The 26378-nt window shown below is 35.7% G+C and overlaps 1 protein-coding gene across 8 annotated transcripts in view; it reads right to left on the reverse strand.

The window, feature by feature from the left end:
- Positions 1 to 26378, reverse strand: part of eml1 (EMAP like 1) — a 66008-nt gene that overhangs the window by 4704 nt on the left and 34926 nt on the right. For 3 of the 8 annotated variants that reach the window (XM_067455244.1, XM_067455249.1, XM_067455250.1), the window contains exons 2-17: positions 22952 to 23134; positions 22588 to 22641; positions 18893 to 19022; positions 14057 to 14191; positions 13862 to 13890; positions 12608 to 12634; positions 7916 to 8045; positions 6028 to 6177; positions 4175 to 4244; positions 3843 to 3953; positions 3578 to 3673; positions 3297 to 3431; positions 2135 to 2234; positions 1660 to 1811; positions 1432 to 1557; positions 161 to 292 (exon numbers count right to left, since the gene is read on the reverse strand). In XM_067455244.1, the coding sequence (XP_067311345.1) occupies positions 161 to 292; positions 1432 to 1557; positions 1660 to 1811; positions 2135 to 2234; positions 3297 to 3431; positions 3578 to 3673; positions 3843 to 3953; positions 4175 to 4244; positions 6028 to 6177; positions 7916 to 8045; positions 12608 to 12634; positions 13862 to 13890; positions 14057 to 14191; positions 18893 to 19022; positions 22588 to 22641; positions 22952 to 23134 (1760 nt within the window). The remainder of the gene's footprint in view (positions 1 to 160; positions 293 to 1431; positions 1558 to 1659; positions 1812 to 2134; positions 2235 to 3296; positions 3432 to 3577; positions 3674 to 3842; positions 3954 to 4174; positions 4245 to 6027; positions 6178 to 7915; positions 8046 to 12607; positions 12635 to 13861; positions 13891 to 14056; positions 14192 to 18892; positions 19023 to 22587; positions 22642 to 22951; positions 23135 to 26378) is intronic. The other 5 variants (XM_067455248.1, XM_067455251.1, XM_067455245.1 and 2 more) reach the window with 4 other exon arrangements.

The raw sequence follows: 26378 nt of genomic DNA on the forward strand, positions 1-26378 counted from the left end.
TGTCAACACAAATGCATTACATCTCAGCCTAAGGAACACCAGAGCTCTTTTCATTATAGTTGCAGTAGTGACACGGTTTTCAATAATAAGAAACCGATGTGCAAGCTGTGAGATGACACTAGAGTAATGCAAGTGAAACCTACAGAGGCAGGTTGCTCACCTCCAATGTTTTGGTCCAGATAGGCTGATGGGAGCCAGAGTCCCACAGGCAGACATGTTTGTCATAGCCACAGGTGAGGAACTGATGCTGGAGCGGATGTACAGTCAGGCCCCATAGCTCATCTGTGTGGCCCTTACAATCAAATGGATGGGAACGTCAGTTTCATTCAAGTTTTATCAAATCAATTATATTCTGTATTAGATCCACAAACTGAATTACTCTTTTACATTAAAAAAGATTCATATTGTTTTAACAAACAAGGGAATAAATCCACACTCATTAGTACTAGTGATGCACCGATAGTGATGCAATATTCTGTTAGATACTGATAAGCCAAAATAATTATTTCATGTTATTATTAATTTATAAAGGCCAGAATACAGACCGAACACAGAATTACTATGCCTAAATCATTTTAAAATAATACATCAAAAACTAAAATGCTATAAGTGAATGCTATTTAATTAAATATTTTAATGTATACATATTTCATTTTTAATAATTGTATAATTCTGACATATATTTTAAATAATTTAAAGGTCTCATCTAAATGTAAAAATTGGGAGAAATTAGCAAAATAAATATCCATTATCTAATCTATATATTTAAAATATTGACCAATACAGATACATTATTTTATCTAAATAATTACACATAAAAATAACACATTTAATAAATAAATTTAAAAAAACATACAAAAGCAAAATCAACATTATAATGCACAGTATGAAAAATGGATATACATTTGGAGATTTGTAATGATTAAACATGTTTTGTTAATAATTTAAATATATATAGTTATATTAAATATTTAAATTACTGATTTGTTTTAAAATATAAACAAATTATTTTTAATTATTTATTACAATTATTATTGTAAAGGCAGATTAAGTGAGTATTTTATGACAGCAAAGGTCTGAGAAATAGGAAATGAGCATAAATGAATGATCATAAAGGAAATGAGTCCAAAATTTATATCCATTTATATTATTTATACACAATATATATCCAAAATTTACCAATATAGACACATTCCTCTCTAATAGTTATTTTAGTAATTAATTCGATAGAACTTAGAAATTAATTAATAACTATGGTATACTGTAATACATTTAATTTAATTTTATGTATGTATTATATATCTTAAAAAAACTGGAGTACTTAAAGAACCCTGCGGATATTGGAAAACCATGGATCTGTTCTCAGTTTTATTTAATATCCTTTAATATCGCATTTTCTCTTGGGTATTGTACATACACAAGTAAACTTACCTGTGTGATGGGTATAAACTCCCCATCCAGACTGCCTTGTAGGACATAGTTTTTGGTGGTTCCAATAAGAACCGTTTCTCCCCGTCCTTCGGCCACAGTTCGAATAGGGCCATATAACTCGGGCACCTAAAAAATAACATACAAAGTTGGTGGTAAAGTATGGCTTGAATCTGGAACTATTATTCAAGCATATAAATGCCTACTGCATGCATACTATGTATGCCTTACCTCCACTGTTTGAATCTTTTGATAATTTTCATCCCATGAGATGAGCTTACGGTCTTTCCCACCTGAGACCAGCGTCCCATTTCTCAACATGCAAAGTGCAAAGACGCTCGCCTCATGTGCTCCCTGAATGGCCAAGCTAATACGATTAGATCCTGTGAACCACGACCAGAAAACAAGCGTTATATAAACAGACTGTAAACCAGCATCAGTATAACAATCAAAGGTGTTCACAGCCTACATCAAAAGAGTCTTATTGATTTGAGTAAAATTGGAGCACAATCTCTCTTTTATAATCACTAAATAAAGAATGTTTTGTTGGTAGCAGCAGGGTTACCATTAGATAACACACAGCTGTTATGCTGTACAAACAACATTCATAACTGCATTTCTCAAAGAAGATATTTTACAAAGTTCAATGGAGGTGGGATTTTACCAACCATTTAAATAACTCGATAAATAACTTTAATTCTTTTACCTTTGCCCCACACAAGTATATTTCCACTCGAGTCTCCAGTGATGGCGTCGCCATTTTCTGAAAAAGTCACACACAATACAAACTTGGGCTTCTCTTGTTTCTGCAAGAAACATAAATATAACTTTAATTTTAAATCAGAAATGCAATAGATGTATCACACAAAAACAGTGTTAATACAGTTTTATATATATTTAACAACTACACAGTGAAATGTTTGGACACATTTGACTGATTTTATGTGTATTATGATCTCAAGAGCCTTTAGATCTGAAGCTTTATGATTGAATGATAAAAATTTGTTTTGGAGACAAATATAACATTTTTGAAAGAATTTGATACTTTTATTAAACAAGGACACAAATTGATCATAAGTGAAACTAAAGACATTTAGAATGTAACAAAATATTTATATTTTAAATAAATTCTTCTTTTTATTCATAAAAGAATCCCCCAAAATATTTTTTCCACAAAAAAAAAAAAAAAAAAAAAAAAAAAAAATATATATATATATATATATATATATATATAATATAAATATATATATATTGACATATGCAACATTGATAATAATAAGAAATTAAGCACCAAATCAGCATATTACAATGATTTCTGAAGGATCATAAGACGCTAAAGAATTGAGTAAGGATGCTGAAAATTCAGCTTTGCATAACAGGAATAAATTACATTTTAAAATATATTACAACGGAAAACTTTTATTTTAAATTGCAATATTATTTTACAGTAATGCTTATCTTACTGTATTTTTGATCAAATAAATGCAGCCTCGGTGAGCATAATAGACTTCTTTCAAGAACATTACAAAATCGTATCGACCCCAGACTTTTGAAAGGCAGTGTATACATTTCTATACAAAAGTAAAATTTGTGTAAATTTTTTAGTTAATCCAATTATGTCATCCAATTATGCACCAGATGAAGTGAAAATATTTTTAATCTGAACTCTTTTACTACATAAATATATTAATATACATAATATACGTATATTATGTGTCTAAACTTTTGACTGCTAGTATACATGATTTACATGCACATGTTTTACCATATCTAAACATGCATCATACTATATCATTCATCAAAAAATGAAATGTGAATAAAATGGAAGTTTCATTGAATCTGACCAAAAAGATCTTATGGGAGATTACCTCAAAAAGACCCTGTTTTTTCACAAGGGACCCTTTTTCTAATGACCAGAAGTAAAGATGCGACTTTCCACACGTGACAATTATATTAGCATCTGTTGGGTGGAAATCAGCAGCAAAGATTGACTCATTGGAGCACTGAGGGCAGAAAAAGAGAAGTTGTAAAGATGTGCACACAAAAAAAGATCAGTTTACTTGTCAGTGCCCCCTTTTGCCATACAAGGCATTCTAACACAAAAGTAGACACTTCTATCTGTCAAAAGACCACATTCCGAAGCACTCACCTTGACTTCAGCTAGTCTTTCTTCCCTCTGCCAGTCCCACACAGAGAGAATGTGGTCGTTGGAGTCATCCACAACACACAACCAGCTTCCACCATTCTGAATGTTTTAAAAGACATTTTTTATCACTCTAAAGTTCTTCTGACAGGTATATTTACCATATAAATACCACCCAGCACTTTTGAAACATTTGAGCTATAGGCTGCATTTTGCTTTGGCACATGAGAACGTTTGTTCGGTAACATAATATAGAGTGACAGGCTCTTACCGACTTCGAGAAGGAGAGGCAGACCAGAGCTCGATCAAAGAAACCGGTTCCAAGGATGTGCAACGTGTTCAAACTCACAGAGTCCCACACTCGCACGTGAGGAGCCAACTGCTGCCAGACACAGACAGACTTACTGAGCATATTAGACCAGTTCAACTTCTATTTGAAGCATGTGGATTTGAGATTGCGATCATGCACGTTTGTTATGACACCCCTGAGGCACGTTACAATTAGGATATGTTGCTACATCAAGCCTGTTGTATAAGCTGTAAGCTATTAATGTTTACGTTTGACAGCAGTTTAAAATATCCGAGCTAAATAACCAATCTTACTTTTCCATCTGAAGATGTGCCAGCCACTTGTCCTGTTGCTATGGTGATTTTATCAGGATGGACAGCGAGGCTGTAAGTGAAGAGAAAAGAGGTGAAAGATGTAGACAGCTGGGACTGTTGGAAGAAGCGATGAGACAGCAGTGAGAGGACATCACACATTTATGTCTCTGTGAGTCAGTGCCGTCAACACAATGACTTTGAGCATTATGAGTCACAGGACAGACCATAAACACAGGAAACGGATCATCTACAACCTAATCACAGGTCTTCGGTTTCTGTGCGTTTCTTGCTCAAGGCCTTCGGCTTGCAATGAATAGCTTTGACATTCTGTAAATTCCTATACAGATGAATGAGGTCTTGAGGCCTTCTGATAGTAGTGATCAGCTGTGTTGTAGCTGTGTTTATGACTTGTCTCTCAGTTGGAGGTCAAGTGCTGTCATATTTTACTTTGTCTGTTTGTATGTTTGGTCCCAGAGTCACCACTGATATATACTAGCATTCAAAAATTTGAGGTCAGAAAGATTTGAAAAATGTTTCTGAAAGAAGTCTCTTACTAAGATTGCTTTTATTTGATCAAAAATAAAATAAAAATAAAATAAAACAGACAAGGCGTAAGCTTAGTCTTAGAGTAAATAAATGTTTGAGCTGTTTTAACTGAAAGAAATTATGTAATTGCCATTGTTATGTCTTAAGATCCACACCAGCATATTTTTTTTCAAAGGCATGTTTATAAATGTAACTTAAATGTCTTATATTAACTAAGGCCTAATACTGGCTTAAGCTAAGCCTTGTCTGTGAAAACGGTCCATTGTGAAATATTACAATTCAAAAGAACCGTTTATTTTATTTTAATGTATTTTAGAATGTTATGATGGCAAAGCTGAATTTTCAGGATCATTACTTCAATCTTCAGTATCACATGATTCTTCAGAAATCATTCTAATAAGCTGATCAAGCGCTCATGAAACATTTCTTAATATCAATGTTGAAAACAGTTCTGCATGTGTGATATTTTTTATAGGATTCTTTGAAACAGTGTTTATTGGATATATACATATTTTGTAAAATATGTCTTTACTGTCACTTTTGAACAAATGAATTCATCTTTGCTGAATAAAAGTATTCATTTCAGTAACACTTTATTTTAAGTTGCATGTTACTACAAGTACTTACTATAATAATAACAGTAAATGATGCATAATTACAAGTAACTAACCCTAAACCATACCCTAACCATAACTCAATAAGTACATTAATATTACTAAGTATTTGAGTAAGTACAATGTAACTGCGTCACCTTAAAATAAAGCGTAACCTAAATTTCTTTAAAAATAAAGTTAAAATAATCTTACTGACCCCTCATGGAGATTAAATAGTTTTATTAAGAGAAAGTTAAGCAGAAACTAGGATATTTAAATAGGGAACGTTATCAACACTTCAATGTTAAATTTAACATTTTAACATAACTAATTTAATTAGATCTTATGTATAAAGTATTAACTAATTCAGAGTTTTTAAAATGGCCTTGAGGTACCCCATACCCCAAACTAATATAGTATGACAAAATACACTATGAGATGGCAGTGGAATTAATAATAACCTTCAGTGACACAACTAATGATAAATGTTCTGTAGAATTGCACATCAAAGCAGAAAATTAAACAGCGTTGCTCAGAAATCTTTTATTCAGCCTAGTTTTCAAAAAATAGGTTGCAGAATATTTGAATAATAATTGAAGCAGCAGAATTTTCTTTGAGGTGATGAAAAGATACTGAATGTACAAGTCTAATGATCTTACAGGGTGTGACATCAGTGTATGATGACATCATGCCGGACAGAAATATAAGTCTTACCACTTGATATCATCAGTGTGTCCAGTGTAGTGTCTTTGTAGTTGCTCATCCACATTATAAAGCACGACAACAGATGCGATGAAGTAAACCGTTTCCCCCGTCGGGAGCAAATACAGGTTGGATCGACAGTCGCGACCCCGGTAACCGTAACTGGGTCATAGTTAAAGTCACCATGAAATCAAAATTGACAATTCTTGTTTTTTAACATTTACTATAAATGATTTATCTGTGAACATCACCTTTAAAAAGGAAAAAATAAAAAAACGTGTTCCCTCGTAGTCTTTTATTAAAGTAATTTTCCCTCCCTCTTGGAGTGATATATTGTTTTGCTTTGTATTTAGTTTAATTCGTTAAAATGAGCTAAAGCTAAATGAGCTAAATTTACATTTTGACTTAATTTAATTGTGTTGTTCTCACAGCAATTCGTACATATTTTATTGGGTGGCTAATTTGTACGAATTCATACGACCTCACTCATACATTTTGTCTAGACCCCATGGGAAGGTTTAGGGGAGGGGTTATGGGGGGGGGGCCTTTCTGATGAGGCCTTTTGAAAAAACGTGCAAATTTATACGAGTGAGGTCCTACGAATTCATGCAAATTAGCCACCTTGTAAAATACCAAAGAATTGCTGTGAGATCAGGTTGAATACATTTAAAACTTAAATTTTACTTAATTAATTTGTGTTAAAACTACATTAAGCATTTTTATTGACATAACTAATTATTAGGAGAGTAAATTTAGGGATTAAAGTGTTGTTTTCTGTGTTTTTCAGTAAAGGGAAAGATGCTGTTAGATAATGTTAGATAATGTTCACTTTTAATGTTCAGTTATGTAGGAAATTTAGAGGATTTTCTGTATAAGATTTTTTTAATTTGTTCGTTATATACATTGTGTATAAGGATAAAATAAACTGCAAATTGATTTTCCAATTAAATGTTTTAATTTAATTTTGACAAGCATAAAAGTAATTTTATCAATGTATCAAATTAATTTAAACTGTATTTGATCAAAGTGAGTCAAAAACCAACTCAATTACGCTGGCCCAAATTGAGTTGTACCAACTCAATTACATTTCATTGCATGAATTAGTTTTTTTGGGGGGATGGAAATCCTACCCTTAATTAAATTAGGTTTGTCCAGTGAGTTAACATCACAGCAATAGCAAACCACAACCATCTAATCAAATCCTGAGCGACAAAATCGAGTCCAAGCCTAAAAATGTTTACTCTGATATATGTCCCAATAGGGAAGAAAAGTCTATGTGACTTCTGATGAAGGGCTTTTTCTAAAAAAAGGCAAAAAGCTTCACATTTTTATTTTTGGAAATGCCCCAGCTGACCACATAATATTTTATTTAGTTTAGTTTAGTTTTATTGATTTATGCACATTTAAAAACAACAGAGTCGACCAAAGTGCCGCACATACGTATTTTATATTTAATATTTAGTTTAGGTTGTACAGATTCCTCAGTTCTGTCAAACAAAGTCCTTTTCAATGAATGCTCCAAATGCATTATGGGTAAGAGGTGCAAAAAAATGTCCTACTCCAACAGTGCTCAGCACAGAAACCAGGGTATATGATTAGATCCTTCCTTCATGCTTCAAAATTCAGTTGAAATATGAATATGGAATTAGTACATCACAGTGAATAATACTTTCTTTTTTGAGGTCCAGGTTTAAGAAGCTTTACATTATGCACAATAATTGTAACATAAATTTGACCCAGAAACCATATCCATCATTTAGCTCATGACATTTTTAATAGCTAATTTTCTATGCAATAATAAATCAACGGCTAATTTAATCATGCAGCAATGAGCGTTCAATACAAGAATCAATCTACATGCAACCCCATTTCTATTTCTCATGCAGCAATAAAAGGATACACCCAGTCAAGTTTCAGTTTTTTAGGAGGCAAGTCGGCCTTTGTTTCCAGGCAGTATGTGTCCACCAGGTCTTTGGGCATGTACATGGTGATGGGTCGTCCCTTCAAATACATTTTGACATACCCTTCATCTAGAAAAAGAAAATGCATGGGTCACTGAAGGATCGCTGTGATATATATTGTGGGTAATGTCACCAGATTTTGATTGAGATAGAATAATGAAGACATGTACCCCCATTCAAAAGTTTGGGGCCATTTAAAAAAAAAAAAAAAAAAAAACATTATTTTTATTCAGCAAGGATGCATTTTACAGCTTTTTAGCAACAAATAAATGTTGTTCTTTTGAACTTTCTATTCATAAAAGAATCCTGAAAAGATGTATTACAGTATTCACACAACTGTTTTCAGAATTGATAATAAGAAATGTTTCTTGAGCAGAAAATCAGTATTTTAGAATGATTTTTAAAGGCTCATGTGACACTGAAGGCTGGAGTAATGATACTGAAAATCCAGCTTTACCATCACAAAAATAAGTTACTTTTAAAATATATATTTCAATAAAAAACTATAAAATGTTATTATAATAATAGTTACTGTTCTTGCAAATGCAGCCTTGGTGAACTTAAGTGGTGAACTTGGTAAAAAAAAAAAAAAAAAATGTTACCGATACCAAACTTGAATTGTAGTGTATTTTGAGACATGATTAATGTTAATCCAAGACTAAATAAAATGATTTTATACCAAAGGGTGGATTAGAAGGAACTGCAACAGTGTTTAGAATATATATATATATATATATATATATATATATATATATATATATATATATATATATATATATATATATATATTCTTAAAAAAATTAAATAGGTCAGTGAGATATAAAAGGGAATGGTTGATATATTTTATTATGTAGTATTTAAGATACAGTCCATTTAAATGTAAAGACAATGCAAAATCAAATGCAGAAGCATGTGAATACAGCAATTTCATGATTTGATAAATTAGTAATAGACACAAAATAAAAGTCACAGACAGGCATGCATGCAAACACAGTGGAAAAGGAAATGTACAGTTAATAAAATGCACACTTGAACAAAACAAAGCTATTCAAAAGCAAAAAGACAAAAGTGTCAACATGCAGCTTAACATACACAACATTAAACTAAACCAAATCAAAGTGAGACAATCAAAACAAAAAGAACAAAACAGAACAAAAGACTCATAAAGATCCTACGGCTAATATTACAGCTGTTTTGATTAGTAACAGATTTGAAAATACTGGCTGGGAGATTTGATTGGGCTCCGGTAAGCGGGCATATCTAAGGGCGATTGGACTGACTGAGAAGTACACTTTCGCAGAGGAAGGGTAAACAGAGGGATCTTTCGGCTTCCGAGACGGGCCGCTCTGTCAGACAGAATCTTGGCCTCTGGCGGGGTGTTCGCAGACTGCGAGGGCACAGTTGATGTGGATTTGGGGGGCTCGGTGGATCCGGTCCTTTTTGACGGTCGGTGCAGGTAGATCTGCACGGTTACTATAGGTGAAGTGGTCAAATTGGACAGGGCAGGTGCAGGAGGGGGTGAAGAGGTGGGATGAAGTATAATCATGATCAGACATGGTCCAACAGCTTTAGATTCCACTAACAAGACGACAAGGCCTTCCACAATACTAAGAAACCGCTCTGCAAAACAATCTATTTCGCAAACAGTATTTTTGTCTTGTTTTCCAGTAATATATCATCTTGAATAAATAAGTTTATATATCTTACTATTTTGGCAAATAGTTTTTATTTTTCCTGTTTTAAGCAAACATTGAACAAGATTTAGAGATATTAGGCTTAAAGTGATAGTTCACTTTAAAATAAAAATGACCCCATGATTTACTTACCCTCAAGACCTCCTAAGGGTATATGACTTTCTTATGAACACAATCAGTTACATTAAAAAAATATCCTGACGCTTCCAAGCTTTATAATGGCAGTGAACATGGCCAACAAGTTTGAAGCTCAAAAAACGACATCCATCCATAATAAAAGTAATCTACACGGCTCTGGTGTTTAATAAAGACCTTCTGAACCAAATTGATGCATTTGTATAAGAAAAATATCCATATTTAACATGTTATAAAGTTATTATCTAGCTTCCGCCAGACCGCCTTCCACATTCAACTTACGGAAAAGTCGTAACTGGAGCGACGTATCACTAGAGCGCAGCGTAAGCGCTTTAAACTGCGAGAGGCGTTGCAGATATTTTACTGTATAGTTTTAAGTTTTAAAAATGGATTTCTTGCACAAATGCATGGCTTCACTTCAGAAGGCCTTTATTAACCCCCTGGAGCTGTGTGGATTACGCTTATGATGGATGGATGCACATTTCTGATCTTCAAACTAAATGGACCCTGTCACTGTCATTATCAAACTTGGAAACATCAGGATATTTATTAATATAACTCTGATTGTGTTCATCAGAAAGAAGAAAGTCATACACACCTAGGACGGCTTGAGGGTGAGTGAATCATGGGGTAATGTTCATTTTAAAGTGAACTAATCCTTTAAAAAAGCCAATGAGATAAGAAAAAAATAACTTTTATAAAAGTTTTAAATATATTTAGATTTACTTTTATTCTGGAAATAATCTGGCAAGCCAAAAATGCTGATTACGAAAAAGATTTTTGCAGTGCTGATTATAGTAGGTAGGGGAAGCGCATGGGAATCTATTATCTTAGAGGAAAACCAGGAACACTGGAAACAAACTGAAAAAATGTTCTGAAGAAATACTTCCCTCTAACTTGGTGTTTTCATTTGCTTGCCTTACCGCCTTTTTAGGACTATGAAACAGTGAGTCATTCACCAAATGTTTCATCAACATTGAAGACTATAGTTTGGGGATTAGAATTTCTACTTAGTGACACGCTGCACATCGACCTGCATGTGTCTGACATTTAATTTCAGATTTATGATAAACACCAAACTCCAAAAAACCAGAAGAGCTGGCTGACACAGGATGATAAATGCCCTTTACGGGACTGAAAGAACAAATATGTGTGCGTGGAGCAAAACCCATCCAGTGAGCTGCTGTGCGACTGCAGGAAACTGCTGTGTTCCCATGGTGCATGTGGAAAAACAAGTGCAATGAGCAGTGAGCAAAACAACTAGAATCTGTCAGAGTAGCGTCACTCAAAAGTTAACAGCTTGTGTTTTAGCACCACTGCAATCAACCACAGGTTGGCTTCACTCAGAAAGGTGTAACAGAGAGTGCGCATTAGTTTATTGGGAAGGGTTGCATTTCTGGAGAAAGGGTGGGAATTTCTATCACACACGCATTTGTCTATTCAACCCAGACCCTCACGCAAGACAGCTTTGTGGTGCAGATTCTGTCATAATATGAAGCCAGAGTTGTCATAGTCAGCCAGATCACTTTCTCAATAAGAATACCATTATGAACTGTATAAAGGGGCATAATATGATTCTCACAGCAGATATAACCAAATGTAAATGTGTAAGACACCTCTTAAAGGACAACTCTGGTGAGAAATGAACCTAGGGTTAATTAACAGATGGTTACCGAGTAGATCGTTCTCTGGGATGCGTTTTCATGAAAATCGAATGTAAAGAGTTTTATCTCTAAAAACAGATTAGCTTATAACGCTTGTCTATGGGGTATAGGGTAAGTGAAATTAAATCGCTAGTTAATACCACTAACAAGGCTCAAAATAGCCTCACACTAACACAGTAGCATAATGAGGGTCCCTACATGCAAACCGAAGCATTGAAAACTTTGTAAGTGTACAAACAGTTTAATAAGAAGGTACTTTATAAAGACAGTACATTACACATTCACGGACAGGCGTCATATTGGAAAACAGTCTCGATGAGTCGAGACACGAATGCTGTGCTAAGTGAGCTGATTGATAGGAATTACGTTTGTGAAATCTAATTACGTGGACATTTTTATTTTTATTTATTTATTTTCTCTGTTGCGTTCAGTGATTTCTTCCGGAAACAACAGCCCATATGAGATTCCAAGTCACAGTTTATCGCAGTTCAGCACAGCATTCGTGGCTCGACTCGACGAGACCGTTTTCCAAGATGGCGCCTGTCCGTGAACGCGTAATGTACTGATTTAATTTCACTTATCCCTGTGCCCCATAGCGAGCGTTATAAGCTAATCTGTTTTTAGAGATAAAACTTTTTACATTCGATTTTCATGAAAACGCATCCCAGAGAACGATCTACTTGATGACCATCTGTTCATTACCCCTAGATTAATTTCTCACCGAAGTTGTCCTTTAAAGACCCCTTAAAAGGTTTGTGGTGATGATTTTTATATAAAAAAACATCTATACCATTTTCAGAAACATTTACATTTAATGGAAAATAAATACATTTTCCCTTATTTTAAGTGATTTATTGACCTTGACACAGTCATGAGTCTGCAAGGGCTCTTTCTATGGGGTCATTTCATGTTATATCAAACACTGGTTGTTCATGGGGTCTTTATTAAAATAATTTTACAGTATCTGGCACTTAATAAATAACGATTCTCAACTCTACTAGCTGTCATTGCATGTGTAAGCAGAGTTGCAATTGCCTTCATTTGTTGACGTGATTTAAATAATTTCCCTCTGGTTTTGAGAATCAAGTTATATCCACAGAGCTGCTCACACAAGGGGCAGTTGACAAACAATGCCTACCTTTGCAGTGTGTCACACGTCTCATCCCTTTGTGAACGTACAGAGACAAAGACAATCATGTAAGATGGCAGAAGACGGCTCATGGAAAGACATACCCCTGTTCAAAAGATCCCAGGTTGCCATGTCTGGGTAATTACTCTACAAGCTCCTCCGGGAAAGTCGTTTCATTTGTCAAACGCTCTATTTAACAAATCTCCACTGGTGTTTGATTAATTTGGTGTACTGTATATTTAACATCTGGAATTGCTTTCTTGATGACTTCAATTAATCACAGTTTTTTGGCACAGTTAAGTACAGCAACTGGGTCAAATATACAGTACAGAACATGCAAATTCCGCCTTCAGGCAGAACAGTTTTAGTTTTATTCCGAAATGGCTGCGCGCACTAGACGCTCTGCTTTTACACTGACACCAAATCAAATTTGTTCTGACGTTCCTAAGAACTGCTGCTGAATTCCTTTGTATTCTTTTCAAAACAACGAAGCCTGCACAGCTTCTGACCAGAACTGATGTATAATAGATAAACACAATGATTATAAACGCCTATCAGACCTTGAAAATTTCAAGCTTCTTTTGATTGAAAAAGACTCTTTACTCTTTCAGTGCATTTTCTATGCATAATAACTATACTTGTATTACAGTAAATATGTTCTATCAACAGAATTTATAATATATTCTATTCTTTTATTATATTATATTACTAATTTTGTGAACAAAGGCATACAAATTATAAATAAAAATAAAATTGAATAAAAATATAAAACACAAAATATAAGAATGCAAACACAAATCAATTTAAGTGGAAATGTTTTTTGTTTTTTTTGTAATAGATAAGGTTACTAATAAAAGATAAGTATTTTTTTAAGTGAAATGAACCTGAAAAAAGATTGTACAACACAATATAGACCGATGCAATGACAGAGACCTTCATGAGCCATGACTGGAGAGCACAAAGGCACAAAGCTCTGAAAAAAAAAAAATTCCTTGAATTTCTGTCCCTCACTTCATCTGTTCATCTGTCCCTCATTTCACCACATCTGTCTACCTTCTATATGAGCTTCTAAACAACAGGGTGGACTTCTGGGTGGTCAGCCATTCATTTAGAGGTCATGTGCTTGACAAAAGTGAGCAAAGTTTGTACTTTTTGGAAAGTTTAGTCAAAAAGAGAAATTACAGTTTAACCATTGCTTTGTGTGTGACTGATCCAGTCTTGGTTCATACTCTATCACATGGGAAAATGTCACCTGGCTCTTACCTGCGCTGAAAACAGGCTCCCTCTGTTTGCTGTAGGGGGTGAGAAACGAAACAAGTCACCCAAATGTGCTTGTCTATTTTTGTGTGTGTGTGTGTAATGTTTCATTGTATGAGTCATCCTTATTCTGTTACCCATATCAGGTAAACATAATTTATAAATGTATTAAAAGAAAAATACATATTTTAATCTCCATACTTTTCTGTGGCTTTCTTGCCACTGGAGTTGCTTCCTGTGGAACCAGTGCGTGTGCGATTGTTTTTGGAGTCCACACCACTGTCTTTCCTGTTGTTGGGGCCAACGTGCTCAGAAGAACTTGTTCTCTTCACAGTGCTATGAATGATAGAAGGAGAGATATTAACATCATTTTAACTCTTACCTAAGACAAGGCACAACAAAACACCAAAACTTGATAATACCAAAAATATTCCGGAAATGAAACACTAGTGAACTGGAAAATATGGCATTTGCTCTTTTTTTCACACAAAATTATATATTTGAAGATACCGCTTGAATTAATTTAATTTTAGTATTTATTTTAGAATTATTATTGATCTTCACATCTTTTTATTAAAATTATTTTTTAAGTGTGTAAGCATTTTGCATAGTTGTGCTTGGTGTCAAATGTTTTATTTGTGATAATGCAAATGAAACTATAAACTAATGAAACACTAAATTGTGTAGACATAATTTTTAGGCAGGCTGTCAAGAAAGTATGAACGCATGCAAAAACAAGAAGGAACCAACTTAATATGAATAACTTTTTTGCATAGAAAAATAAAACCCGTAGCTGTAGTTTACCCCCTTTCTTTTGCCAAATAAGTTGGTCAGATAAATACTTTAACCAAGTTTAGTGTTTTGTTCTTCCCTCATATTTAAAATATCTCAAAAATATACAAGACTTTCCACATACTTTGATGGTTTAATTGTAGGGTCATTAAAAACAAATCCCCAAATCAATTCCAAAAACTGTTCAACAGAATTGAGAAACAAAACATAAACCTAGCTTGTAATATTGTCTCTAAATATCTTTCATTAAGCCTAAGTTTCCTACAGTAGCCTATGCCTCAAATAATAACATTTACACAGGAAAAAAAGGAAATAGCAATGTAGAGATAATACTGGTAACATCCCAGCCAATTATAACAGGCAACCAGCTAGCCACCCACAAAGAGGCATAGCAAACACATATAAGAAAACAACCAAAAGAAATGTAAATTTTATTTGTTTAGTTTAGGGTTTTTTCTCAGTTCATGTTCATGCCCTGATTTGCTGTGTATTTGTTCATTATAAAGGAGTGAATTGAGTCTGGGTGCCCTTTAAAACTTGTCAACAAAAGAAAAGACCCCATCAGCAGTCCACTGGATGCCAGGCTCAAGTCTAATCCAGACTGCAGGGCTAAAGTTCATTTGGCCCAGCCATTGGCGGATGGTGTTATCCCATGTTAAATAGGCTGCAGGATCTTCATGCTTTGTGAGGCTTTTTGTCAATAATGGCACTTCAGGCATACAAGCAAGTGGGTACAGAGTTAGTCTATAGACTGCACACAGGGTGACAGGGCTCTCGCTTCAAGGCATGATGGGAATAGAAGCTTTACAGGATGCATTGAAAGAGTGCCTGATGAGAAGCTAGGAAAAAAACATGTCCAAGCCAAAGACTGCCCAGTTTCACAAGATTCAAAGCAAAGCTCATCTCCCAGTGTAGTGGTACTTCCCATGGGATTCCCTCGGTTTGCTAGGCTTTTAAGCTGTTCTTGAATAATGGTTTAAAAACATACCCTTAAAGCCTTTTTTATATATAAAAAATATATATATATCAGAAGTCCACAGCACTTTTGAGAAGATCGCAGATAGTTTTGGCAAAAAACAAAACAAAAAAACTCTCACCTGTGAGAGGGCCTTAGAAGAAACCTGGGCAGATGGGACAGACTAGAGCATGCAACAGATAGGAAGAAGAGGAGGGGACAGAGAGGTCTCACAGGATGACAAATACAGGTGACAGACAGTTGACATTCACAAACAAAGACAAGCAGGGGTCGTCAGCTGGGTTTGTCTCATAATAATAAATGTCTGTTTATTCATTAATTCATCTGCATGATGTGTAGTTATTAAACAAGGAAACAATGGCGCTGCACAGCTGGAGAATTTTTGAAAATATTGTAATTTATGTCAATACGTCACATCAAAATTCAACCTACAGTGGGTTAACAGCCCGATGTGACACGTCACCACAATATTTTTGTAACTTGTTTTATATCAATCTGTTCAAGAAATTGATTAAAATCAGGTTATGTGTAATATATGGTATGCTATTAAAACAGAATTGTTGCATGGGTTGAAACATACCTTTAGTAACAAAAACAAGCGTTTTTAAAAATTGACATGCAACATGTGCTAATCAGACAGGCCAACATTTTGGAAATGTTACCATGGCAACAGAAAATGCACACACTGTCACATGACTGAAGGTGTTCCTTAAAGTCCCAGTGAACCGGAAGTAGCGAGTGAGTTTTCTTCAGTGCTGTGACGTATTTCCAAGTGAAAAGGAATATTGAGCAGAGGGCAGAGTTTTTACCTCAGCGCTCCTCCTCTCCATTTCTCGCTCATAGCAGATGAACGGTTGGAGGGGAGAGGTTACTCATTTTAAACCGCAAGCCATCAAACTGACATCATCTGAGAAGGAACGGACCGGAAGTAACTTTTCAGATTTTGACTAAAGATTACTACGGCAAAAAAAAAAAAAAATTCTGAGTAAACCTTTTAACTTGCACGGATTAATTGTTCACCCTAAGACCTGCAATATGTGCTAACAAAGTAAATAAGATAAATTTTGATTTCATGAGGATTCTAAATGTCACTTAGGGATTTCCTGAGTTGAGAGGAAAGGATAATGCTTTAAAACGACCTTTCCAGAAAATCTCCAGTGTTTGTGACATCCACGACTGCAGGTTATTATGGATAATTAATTAAAAGGTGGGGTAAGTGTTATTTCAAAACCGTTTTACAAAACAGATTTGGGGTCGAGTCCAATAACAAACTTGTAGCCAATCAGCAGGTAAGGGGCGTGTCTAATAATGATGGTGAGAAGAGCTCGCTCAGTGCATGTCATTATTCAAAACACACAACACACATAATAGACATTATAAGACTACTAAATAGAAAACTAATATATGCTGGCTTTTGCTTGAATATGGTGGTGTGTCATGTTTGCTTGTTTGCCCATTTGCGATCATATTGTTGTTCACTTCAGCGAAGATAAAGACCCGTTCATTTCCACACCGTATGGAACATCTAAATCTCCTCACAAAATGTGACCGACAAGTAAGATACTATACTCCTAATATATGTTTGTTTCCTCTTTTCATCTATATAACCCTAACCTGGTCATAATTGTAATATGTCATTAGCTGGACTATCGTGCTCGTGTACTATCGAGTTGTCATGATGAGAATGGTTTGTGTTTTTGTGATCGCTATAACTCTAATCTGGTCATAATTGTAATATGTCGTTAGTTGTACTGTAGTGTTTGTGTAATATCTAGTTGTTCATGAGAACGGTTTGTGTTTCTGTGATGGAAGGGGTGACTTTTTCATTGAATTTTCGACCTGGATTAGTAACACACAATCTGCCATTGTCGTTGCCTGGGTTAAGTATGTGTGGGGCGGAGCTATCAAAATAGGGCCGAGACCCTTTTAGGGGTAGAGGTGTGTTTGTTTTGGTGATTTGAAATAACAACAACAGTTACCAGAAAGCACTTACCCCACCTTTAAAACCTAGTTGCACTGCATAGCTTCCTACATCCAAGATGACTAACTTGAGAACATGTTTTCCAGGTTTAGCATTTCTTATCATGACTGATAAAGCTGACCTTTATAAGACAAAACCTGTTATCTTTGTATTCGCATACACTGGATGAATGTCTATTTTACTGAAAGCTGATCGAGCACTGTACGACAAAACAATACAGTCAATTTCACCTCCACCCTTAAGTGAAAAGACTGAGAATGATTTTAACATTTTTTCTTTATTTCTAAAATGAAAAGGAGTTTAGATTAAGCCTTCAGCCATTTATGCATTAACCAGGCAAAAATAACACGAATATTTGTTATATAAGCCACTTTTTCCCCCAGAGCTGCTGCTTAAGTACCCTGAAGATTTGTCCGGTGACGTAGGACTGTGCGCTTCGAATTTACAGTTTCCACTGGATTTCGTCCTTTGCAAATAAATTTAATAAAGCCTGAACCTCGTCGTCGGCCCCTCTGTCATGTTTTTTAAACTCCATTGTTGATTCGAATAGCAATCAACTCTTACTGCATGCACCGCAATAGACTTTTAAAAATAGTGGTTGAAATAAAATGCTGCGTCGAGTCCACCAATCAAAATACTGCGTAAACTCAACCAATCAGCATGTTCAGCACCCAAGTCCCACCCCCAAAAGTTCCTGAACTTTGAAAAAAGTACTACCTGGGCTGTTTTGAGGGGGAATGTTTACCTGGAACTTCATTTAGACCCTGGTCCCTGTGGTTGAAACACACCGAGTACCACCCCAAAGTCCCTAATTTCTTGGCAAAGTTCCTGTGGTGGAAACACGGCTATACACTTAAAAACTGAGGGTCACACACTACTAGAAGTCATTCCATACAACTCACACAGAAACATGTACCTCAATTCTAGGAGACTCATGATGACCATTGAAAACAATTGGCTCAAAGTATCACACATGTTTGAGATCCTCCGACTGGATGAAATCAAAGTCTAAAACTAAAAGAAAAACAGAGTCTATGCCCATCATGTGTGGTTTTCTGTCGAATATGTCAACTCTGATCTGCACAGGTCAGAGTAAATCTGGCTAAACTTCACCCACTCACAAGGTGCATGGAATAAATCAACTGAACAACAGTGAAGAGGGAACCAGCAGCACTTGTGGTGAGCTCCAATCTGCAGACTGACTTTGACTCAACTAGCATCAACTCCTCCAGACAGCAAATTGGGAGAAAAATCTCAACAAAATGTATTCCAGCCTTTAGTCTCTTACTTTTTGGTTGCTGGTGAGTTGTTGTCCTTCTTGGAGCTTGAGGGTGATGTTAGTGTGCCGCCCTTCTTTGACAGGACAGTGCCATTATTGACCGTAGGTCTCAGGGGCAGGGCTGCAATCATCGGTCTAGCTGAAAGATGGGAGGACACATGGGCAGAATTACACACAGCACTGCAGGCAGATTTTCCTTGTCTGTTGTTAAACTAGCTCCAGATTTTGTCAAGCTTTTAATAGCTAACTTTACATTCTTAAAGGTCCCATTAAATTGCTTGAGTTAAAAAAGAAAAGGAAAAAAAAAGAGTGTCTTGTGTGTGATGTATTTCCTATTGAAACAGGCAGTTTGGGCGGGACATTTAGAGTGACTCATCTCTTTTGTTTTAAATGGGTTTATTCACGTCATAATCATGAACAATCATTTGATACTTGCTAGTTACTTGAATGTGGTATTAGGAAAGGGACATTCTCATTCTAGAAACCATCTGATTGGACACAAATCTGTGAAGTGCAATGTAAGACTCATAGACTCATATCATGCAATTCTAACTCTCAATTGCGGCTTTATATCATGCAACTCTGAGGAAAAAAAAGTCAGAAATATGAGATGAAAGTCTCAATTACCTTTTACCTTTTTATTCTTTGGTGGAAACAAGCTTCCATACAAAAGAGAAATATGGTGTATTTAAATTGAAATTTGAATTAAAAGCATATTAGCATATAGAGTTTTTGAAAAAGGTCATAGAATTCTCATTTTAATTTCAAATAAGCTTTTATATAAGATACTTATATACATGCCATTTAAAAGTTTGGGGTCAGTATTTTTTTTTAAATGTTTTTGAGTATGATGATTTGGTGCTAAAGAAACATTTAATCAACGTTGAAAACAGTAGTGCAGGTTATACTGATCTTTTTTTTTCTTTCAGGATTTTTTGATGAATAGAAAGTTCAAGAGAACACAATTTATTTAAAATAGAATCATTTGTAACATTATAAATGTGTTTACTAACACTTTTGATCAATGTATTGCATCTTTGCTGAATAAAACCATTCATTTCTTTAAAAAAAAAAAAAAAAAAAAAAAAAAAAAAAAAACATGTTACTGGCTCCAAACTAATGAATGATAGTGCATATATTAAATAATTACTGGACCTCACAGTAAACATTTCCAGATGTTGAATTCATGTTGAATGTTGAATGAATGTTTAGGAATGAATTTAGGAAGAACCAGAATAAAACAACTACAACAGAAATCCAAAGTATTTTTTTCTTGCTTCCTCAGACTGCCCTGCAAGAGGTCGAGCAACGCATATAGACTCCATTAAAATGCATTTGTGGTTCACAAAAGTTTTGGGATGGTGAATGAGCTTTTGTGGAATTCAAGAACTTAACAGTGCATCCACACCTGCAGTCTAACTACTGATGGCATAGACCTTAGAGAGCCTTTATTTACTTTATCCTATGAGTCTGCATTATTAAATATTCATCACAGCAGAGCTGCTTGAATGTGTGATGAATGTGTAGGCAGTGACACAGAGATAGTAGAAAAAAATAACAGAAAGAATAAGGCAAAAGTGCAAGTGAGAAATAGAGGAGGACTTTTTGTTTTAAAGATATCAGCCTGCATGGAGCGTGAAGGATTTAGCAGAAGCAAAGCATGACTCATCTTGCACACACTTCAAACAGGCAGAGGAACAGATAAGCTGAACATGAGCTAGCCAAAGTACAACTAGGCTAAGCGTTTCTTTAATGGTTTAATGAAGGAGTCTTGGAAACCAGGTTGACATTTGGTAGCAGAAATGCAGTCTGCCTAATTAGTGTCTGACACCAAAGAAGAAGTGTGTTTCAAACCTTTGAGACGGTTAAGACATGTGACTGTAAGTATCCAGTTTATCCTACAGTTCAAAGGATTATGCGGATGTAGGAAAGCTTTGTTAAACAATCACCAAAAAAATCTAGATTCTCAAGACAACAAGCCACTTTTCATGTCTGTTAGACTAAAACTGAGCTCATTTGAGGATACTTTTTTGATAGATATTATAATATGGATGTGATAGATTGTCAGTCAAGTATTAAATGTAATCAGGACTGCACGTTTAAGCACACTAACAAGCATCTTATAGTGTTAATCTCACTTAACTCACAAGAACTCTAAACGTGCGAGTTAGGGCTTTAGGTCACACATGCTGGAGTGAAATTAGGGATGCACAATATATCAATAATCATAAGAGAATGAGCCAATATTTGTGTTCTTTAATTATCTTATTAAGCTGATATTGAAAGAAATACTTTAAGTTCCATTATTTCCCTGAGCCAAGTATTTTTACAATTTTTTTTATTTTTATGATTCCACTTAAGTGAACGCTTAGGGCTAGTCCATGCAAACTCTGACAAAAAAAATGTAATTTTAAACCTTAATGATTTTTATGGAACACAAAGAAGATGTTTTGAAGTAGCCGAACAGTGTCGGATCCCATTGACTGTTTGATTATATTTTGTTGATTATATTGATTATGTTTGTCCATACAATGAAAATCAATGGGAACCATAAACTGTAAAATATGGACGATGCACCATCACTCTCCTCCACTGTAGAAAAGCCGCCAATGTCCCATTATGGCACTTACATCTTGCACTGATTCGGGACCTGAGTATGCACAGTAGTGAATTCAGGACCTGAGTATAGTTAACTCGGGACCTGAGTCTGCACAGCAGTTAGCATGAAGTTGAGCCGCGGTACCAAGGCGCCCACACTCCCACAGAACCAGTTTGTTAAGATTACAGCTGAGCTAATTTTGTCAGAGTGAAATTAACAGTTATGGAAATGTAGATAAAGTTAAACCTCCAATCTCCTCCCAAAGATCCAGAAAAAAAGTCAGTCGGTGCCTCTGTGACTACTACGCTCAGAGAAACTGTCAATCTCAGCTGTCAATCATGATGTGAATGCTTTACGTTTAAGGACTTATGCGGCACAATTAATGGGAACCGAAACCAACATTTTTAAAATACCAACCTTCTTCAAAATATCTTCTTTTATGTTCCACAGAAGAAAGGAAGTCATTCAAGTTTGGAACTACATGAGGGTGAGTAAATGATGAAAATATTTTCATTTTGAGTGGACTATCCCTTTAATTGAAATTTAGTGTAAATGCAGTCCTTAAAATCGAAATACTATAATTTAAATTTTCATCATAATCAGCCATAACATGGGTATGTTCATTCAAATGAAAATTATTATTTATTATTATTATTATTCTATTATTTTTATTTTTTATTTTAATACATTTTAAAAGAATTTAGCATGATATAAATTAAGCGTCTCTAAATTAAAGCCAGTGGATTAAGATTTAACCTCTCTACAGGATTTCTTTTACATAACTCATGATTTATGCAGGTGAGTTGAATTTAACAAACGGAGTCAATCAAATACCTGCACTCAAAATTATTGTATCTGCTTTGCATATTAATAAACACTCAGTAAATCAACATGCCTTAATTATAAACAAAAACCAACATTATTGTGATTAAGATTTAAAACAAACAAATTATGGACTATCAATATAAGCCAAAATGGCTATATCAGTGCTTTCCTAAGTGAAATACAACTAATATAAAACTCAGTGTTCATGCATTATAAAGCATGGTGAAGAACACAGTTCCAGTGATGCGACCGAGACACAAGCCCCACTCCCAGTCCCTACCTGGCTTCCCAACACTGCTGTCAGAGGAGGGAGAGTCTCTCCTCACTGCTGCTTCTAAACACGCTCACAGTATGAGAGAACAGTTGAAGGCAGGGAACACGAGGAGAGGACAGTAGAGAAGAGCGAAAGAAACGAAGAGCAACATGAGAGAAAACTGCAGCGCGAGCATGGATGGGATGGAGATGAAAACCAGAAATGTCACACAGGTGGTTTTGTAGAAAACTGTTTTCCAGTAAGGTTTATAACAAACACTGAACACCATCTAGCAAAGCAGGTGAGATAGAACGCAGAGGGTATACAGCACAGTCAGGAAACTCTAGGACTTTCCACCACATGAGGTCTTGTGTGAAGGTCTGTGCAGTACCTTTGGTTGGTCCTTTCCTGCTGAGCATGGCCTGCTGCTCCTCTGAGATATTCAGTCTCCTCACCACGTCAGCCAGCGCCGACTTGAGCAGCTGAATCTCATCCTCCTGCATCTGAACCCGCTGCTCCAGAGAGGCGATCCGGTCCGTCACCTCCATACTGCTCGTTGCCGAGGCACTGTCATCTATAACACACAAAAAAACTTAAACATATGGAAAAGCAATGCTGAAATAATGCTGAAATAAATCTTCTTTCAACCCTTCCCTGAGAAAAATCTTCATTAATTATACACTGAGAGGAAACAGCTGGTAATTAAAGCAATAAAACAGTCATAACTACTGTTTTTCTTTTTTCTTTTTTTAAATATTATATAGGATTATATAGGATATTATATATAAGGAAGCCATTTATAATTATTTTTAATACTGTTTTAGGTCAGATTGGTACAATGAAATATGTAGGTAACACATTTTAATGTAGTTAATGTAATGAATGAACCAACATAAATTAACAATAGTGTATTTATAAATTAACAACAATCTAGAATAATAAATGTGGTAAAAATGTATAATGTTGTTTAATGTTAACCAATTAAACCTTGTTGTAAAGTGTTGCCAGCATTTGATTAATAGCAATTTCCCCTAAAAAGTCTTGGCTTTGAATGAACATTAAGCTATAGTGTTTAAAATATAAATTCATAGCGAGTGTGACCTGAATTCTGAAAATGCAAACTATGAGTGATATTAGCCTGAGTAATTGGCATATTGGAAGCTTTAGGCAAAATTAACAAATGGATAGTTTTGAAACTGAAATTTAGATAAGTACCTTCTACTGCAAACATTCAATCACTCAATCTTTCCTTACCCCAGCAGAGCTGTATAATTATACACTAACACACACACACACACATTAGCTCAGCGCATTTAATGGCCTCCAGCAAATTCACTTAAAATTCAGTTGCTCTCCCTGCAAAAAAGATCATCGTCATTAATGCGCAGCAGTGATTAATCATCTCCTGAAGTTTAGGCTCTTTATGCAACACTATAGTTCACCCTGTCGGGAAATTCAGATAACCCTTAGATTTAAAATAACCCGTACAAACTGGCACACCTTACCCCTGTATATTGGGAAGACCATCCCAATATCCCAACATTCAAAATATTTTTGTTGCTGGATAGCTGAAGGCTTTGTTAATCATTTCCCTTTAAGCTTTTTATGAGTGCATATGAACAAAGGAACATATAATGTGAATCCCTCACACACACACACACATCAACCACAAGAAAAAAACCTAATAAAAAATGACTACTAATAATTAGAGTCGCAAATCATGCTGTTTGCATAGAAATTGCCTCTTTGTGGATGAAATGAATCACTGATTGAAGCCTTCCCATGGCTTCGTCTTTTCAAAAGCTCCATGGGGAGATTATTCTGTCTTTTCTCCAAGCACAAACCCAGTTTGCAATCGTTCTGAAGCCACTGGTGGCATAATGCTAATAACCAGCACAATAAATGACTGTCACATCTGCTCAATGCCTAAAAGTGCTTTCCGCTCATTTGACAATTGCACAAAATAATACTGCACTGCACCCTACAAAATCGCACTTGAATGGTCAAAGATAGAGCATGTAAACACACACTTAAACACATATTTAATTATATTGCTTGTAAACGCTAATGCTTTCCTGTGAACTTCTGAGCTACGCATGACTTCATGCATCAGGGAGCGTGCGCTTTGACCACATTAAAAAGCATTAGCGGGAATATTTCAGTGCAGCATGAACGGACACAAATTGCAATTCTTGTTGCTGTTCATTCTGTAAAAACAGCAGGATTGGCAGGCATCCGTATCTCCTAATGTGTTTCAGAAATCAAATTAACTGCTAAGACTGAGGATGCACTTCCCTTGCCATTGTCTCTCTATCTCTGTCTTCCTCCCACTTCCCCTGTATTCAATCTCGTTTTGCTTCATTGTGATTGGATTGGATGTCGGCCCATCTCTAGTTTCATGTTCCGCTGGAAATTACTGTGTTCGGAAGATAGCGCTATCCTAGCTAGATCTCCTTCTGTTAGTTAAACTCCCAACACTGAACAGCTCATCTCAAAAGATTATCTGGTGTTTATGAAACACACCATAAAAGTTTTTTAAAAAAAGAAGAGTTTAAGCACTGAAAATCTTGAATTGGCCTAGCTGAGAAAAACATCAATATCCTATAGGATAGTTCTTAGTCAAGTAGCCCTTTTTGCAGTCTCACTTCCTGTTAACTACCACATTTGCATTATGCCGGTCTAAGGTCTTCACTGGCTGCCCACAAACGACTTATACTTTGACCCACCCTCAATAACTGTAGTTGTAGAGGAGGCCTGAAACAGTTTGGCTCATGTTGTCGACTGTTTTCAGTGCTGCGATTCCACTTTGCATGCACTTCAAAAGGATAAGTACTCCATCATTCACATCCCTATCAAGCACTGAGGATGCCTCAGGAGTATGCTTGCTGCAGGAGTCAGTGTTACATTCCACCGCTGCACAGCCTATTTAGTTCAGCTGGACAACGAACGGCACAATTATAAACTGAAACTGTCTGCTCTGCTCTATACAGCATGAGCTGCAGAGTGGCAACAGGAGTCAGATTCTACCGTTTCACAGATTCCAAAAGTGGACGTGCCTACCCTGGGCTTTATCGGGGCCTCATCGGGGCTTCCTCAGGACCGATGGCCAGGGTCTTTTTGGTCCTCTGAATACCCTGGTCCAAAGCGGGCCAGCTTGGTCTTGTGAAGGGGTTACAATGAAATGAATCACTGATTGAAGCCTTTCCACGGCTTCGTCTTTTCAAAAGCTCAATGGGGAGATTATTCTGTCTTTTCTCCAAACCCAGTTTGCAATCGTTCTGAAGCCACAGATGGCATAATGCTAATAATAGCACAATAACTGACCGTCACATCTGCTCAAAGCCTAAACGTGCGTCCCGCTCATTTGACAATTGCACAAAATAATGCTGCACTGAATGGTCTGAATACTGCACTGAATGGACACCTGAATGGTCAGAGATAGAGCATGTAGAGATTCCACAGATTCCTCGCTTTTCCACTGTCACTTCCACTTACCAATGGTCAGGTTTTTTTGGCCCGCTGAATACCTTGGTCCAAGCGGGCCAGCTGGGTCTAGACTGGTTACGAACAAAAGTGGTGTTTACTGTCAGAAGACAGCAGCACAGTAAAAGACTTCCTATACCAGCTAACATCAGCATTAAAAACGTTTAAAATCATTTAAAAGCACTTTCGGACAGCAGCAAGTGTTTAAAATAAGTTCTGTTTGTGATCCGATGTGGATTCTGATCACCGTAAAAGGCAGAAACATTTATATGCTATATGCAAAAGACAATGCAAGCTAACGATTACCACAATAAATGTTGTTATTATAATATATA

The sequence above is a fragment of the Pseudorasbora parva genome, chromosome 10 (assembly GCF_024679245.1).
Source record: "Pseudorasbora parva isolate DD20220531a chromosome 10, ASM2467924v1, whole genome shotgun sequence".
NCBI classification, from domain to species: domain Eukaryota; kingdom Metazoa; phylum Chordata; class Actinopteri; order Cypriniformes; family Gobionidae; genus Pseudorasbora; species Pseudorasbora parva.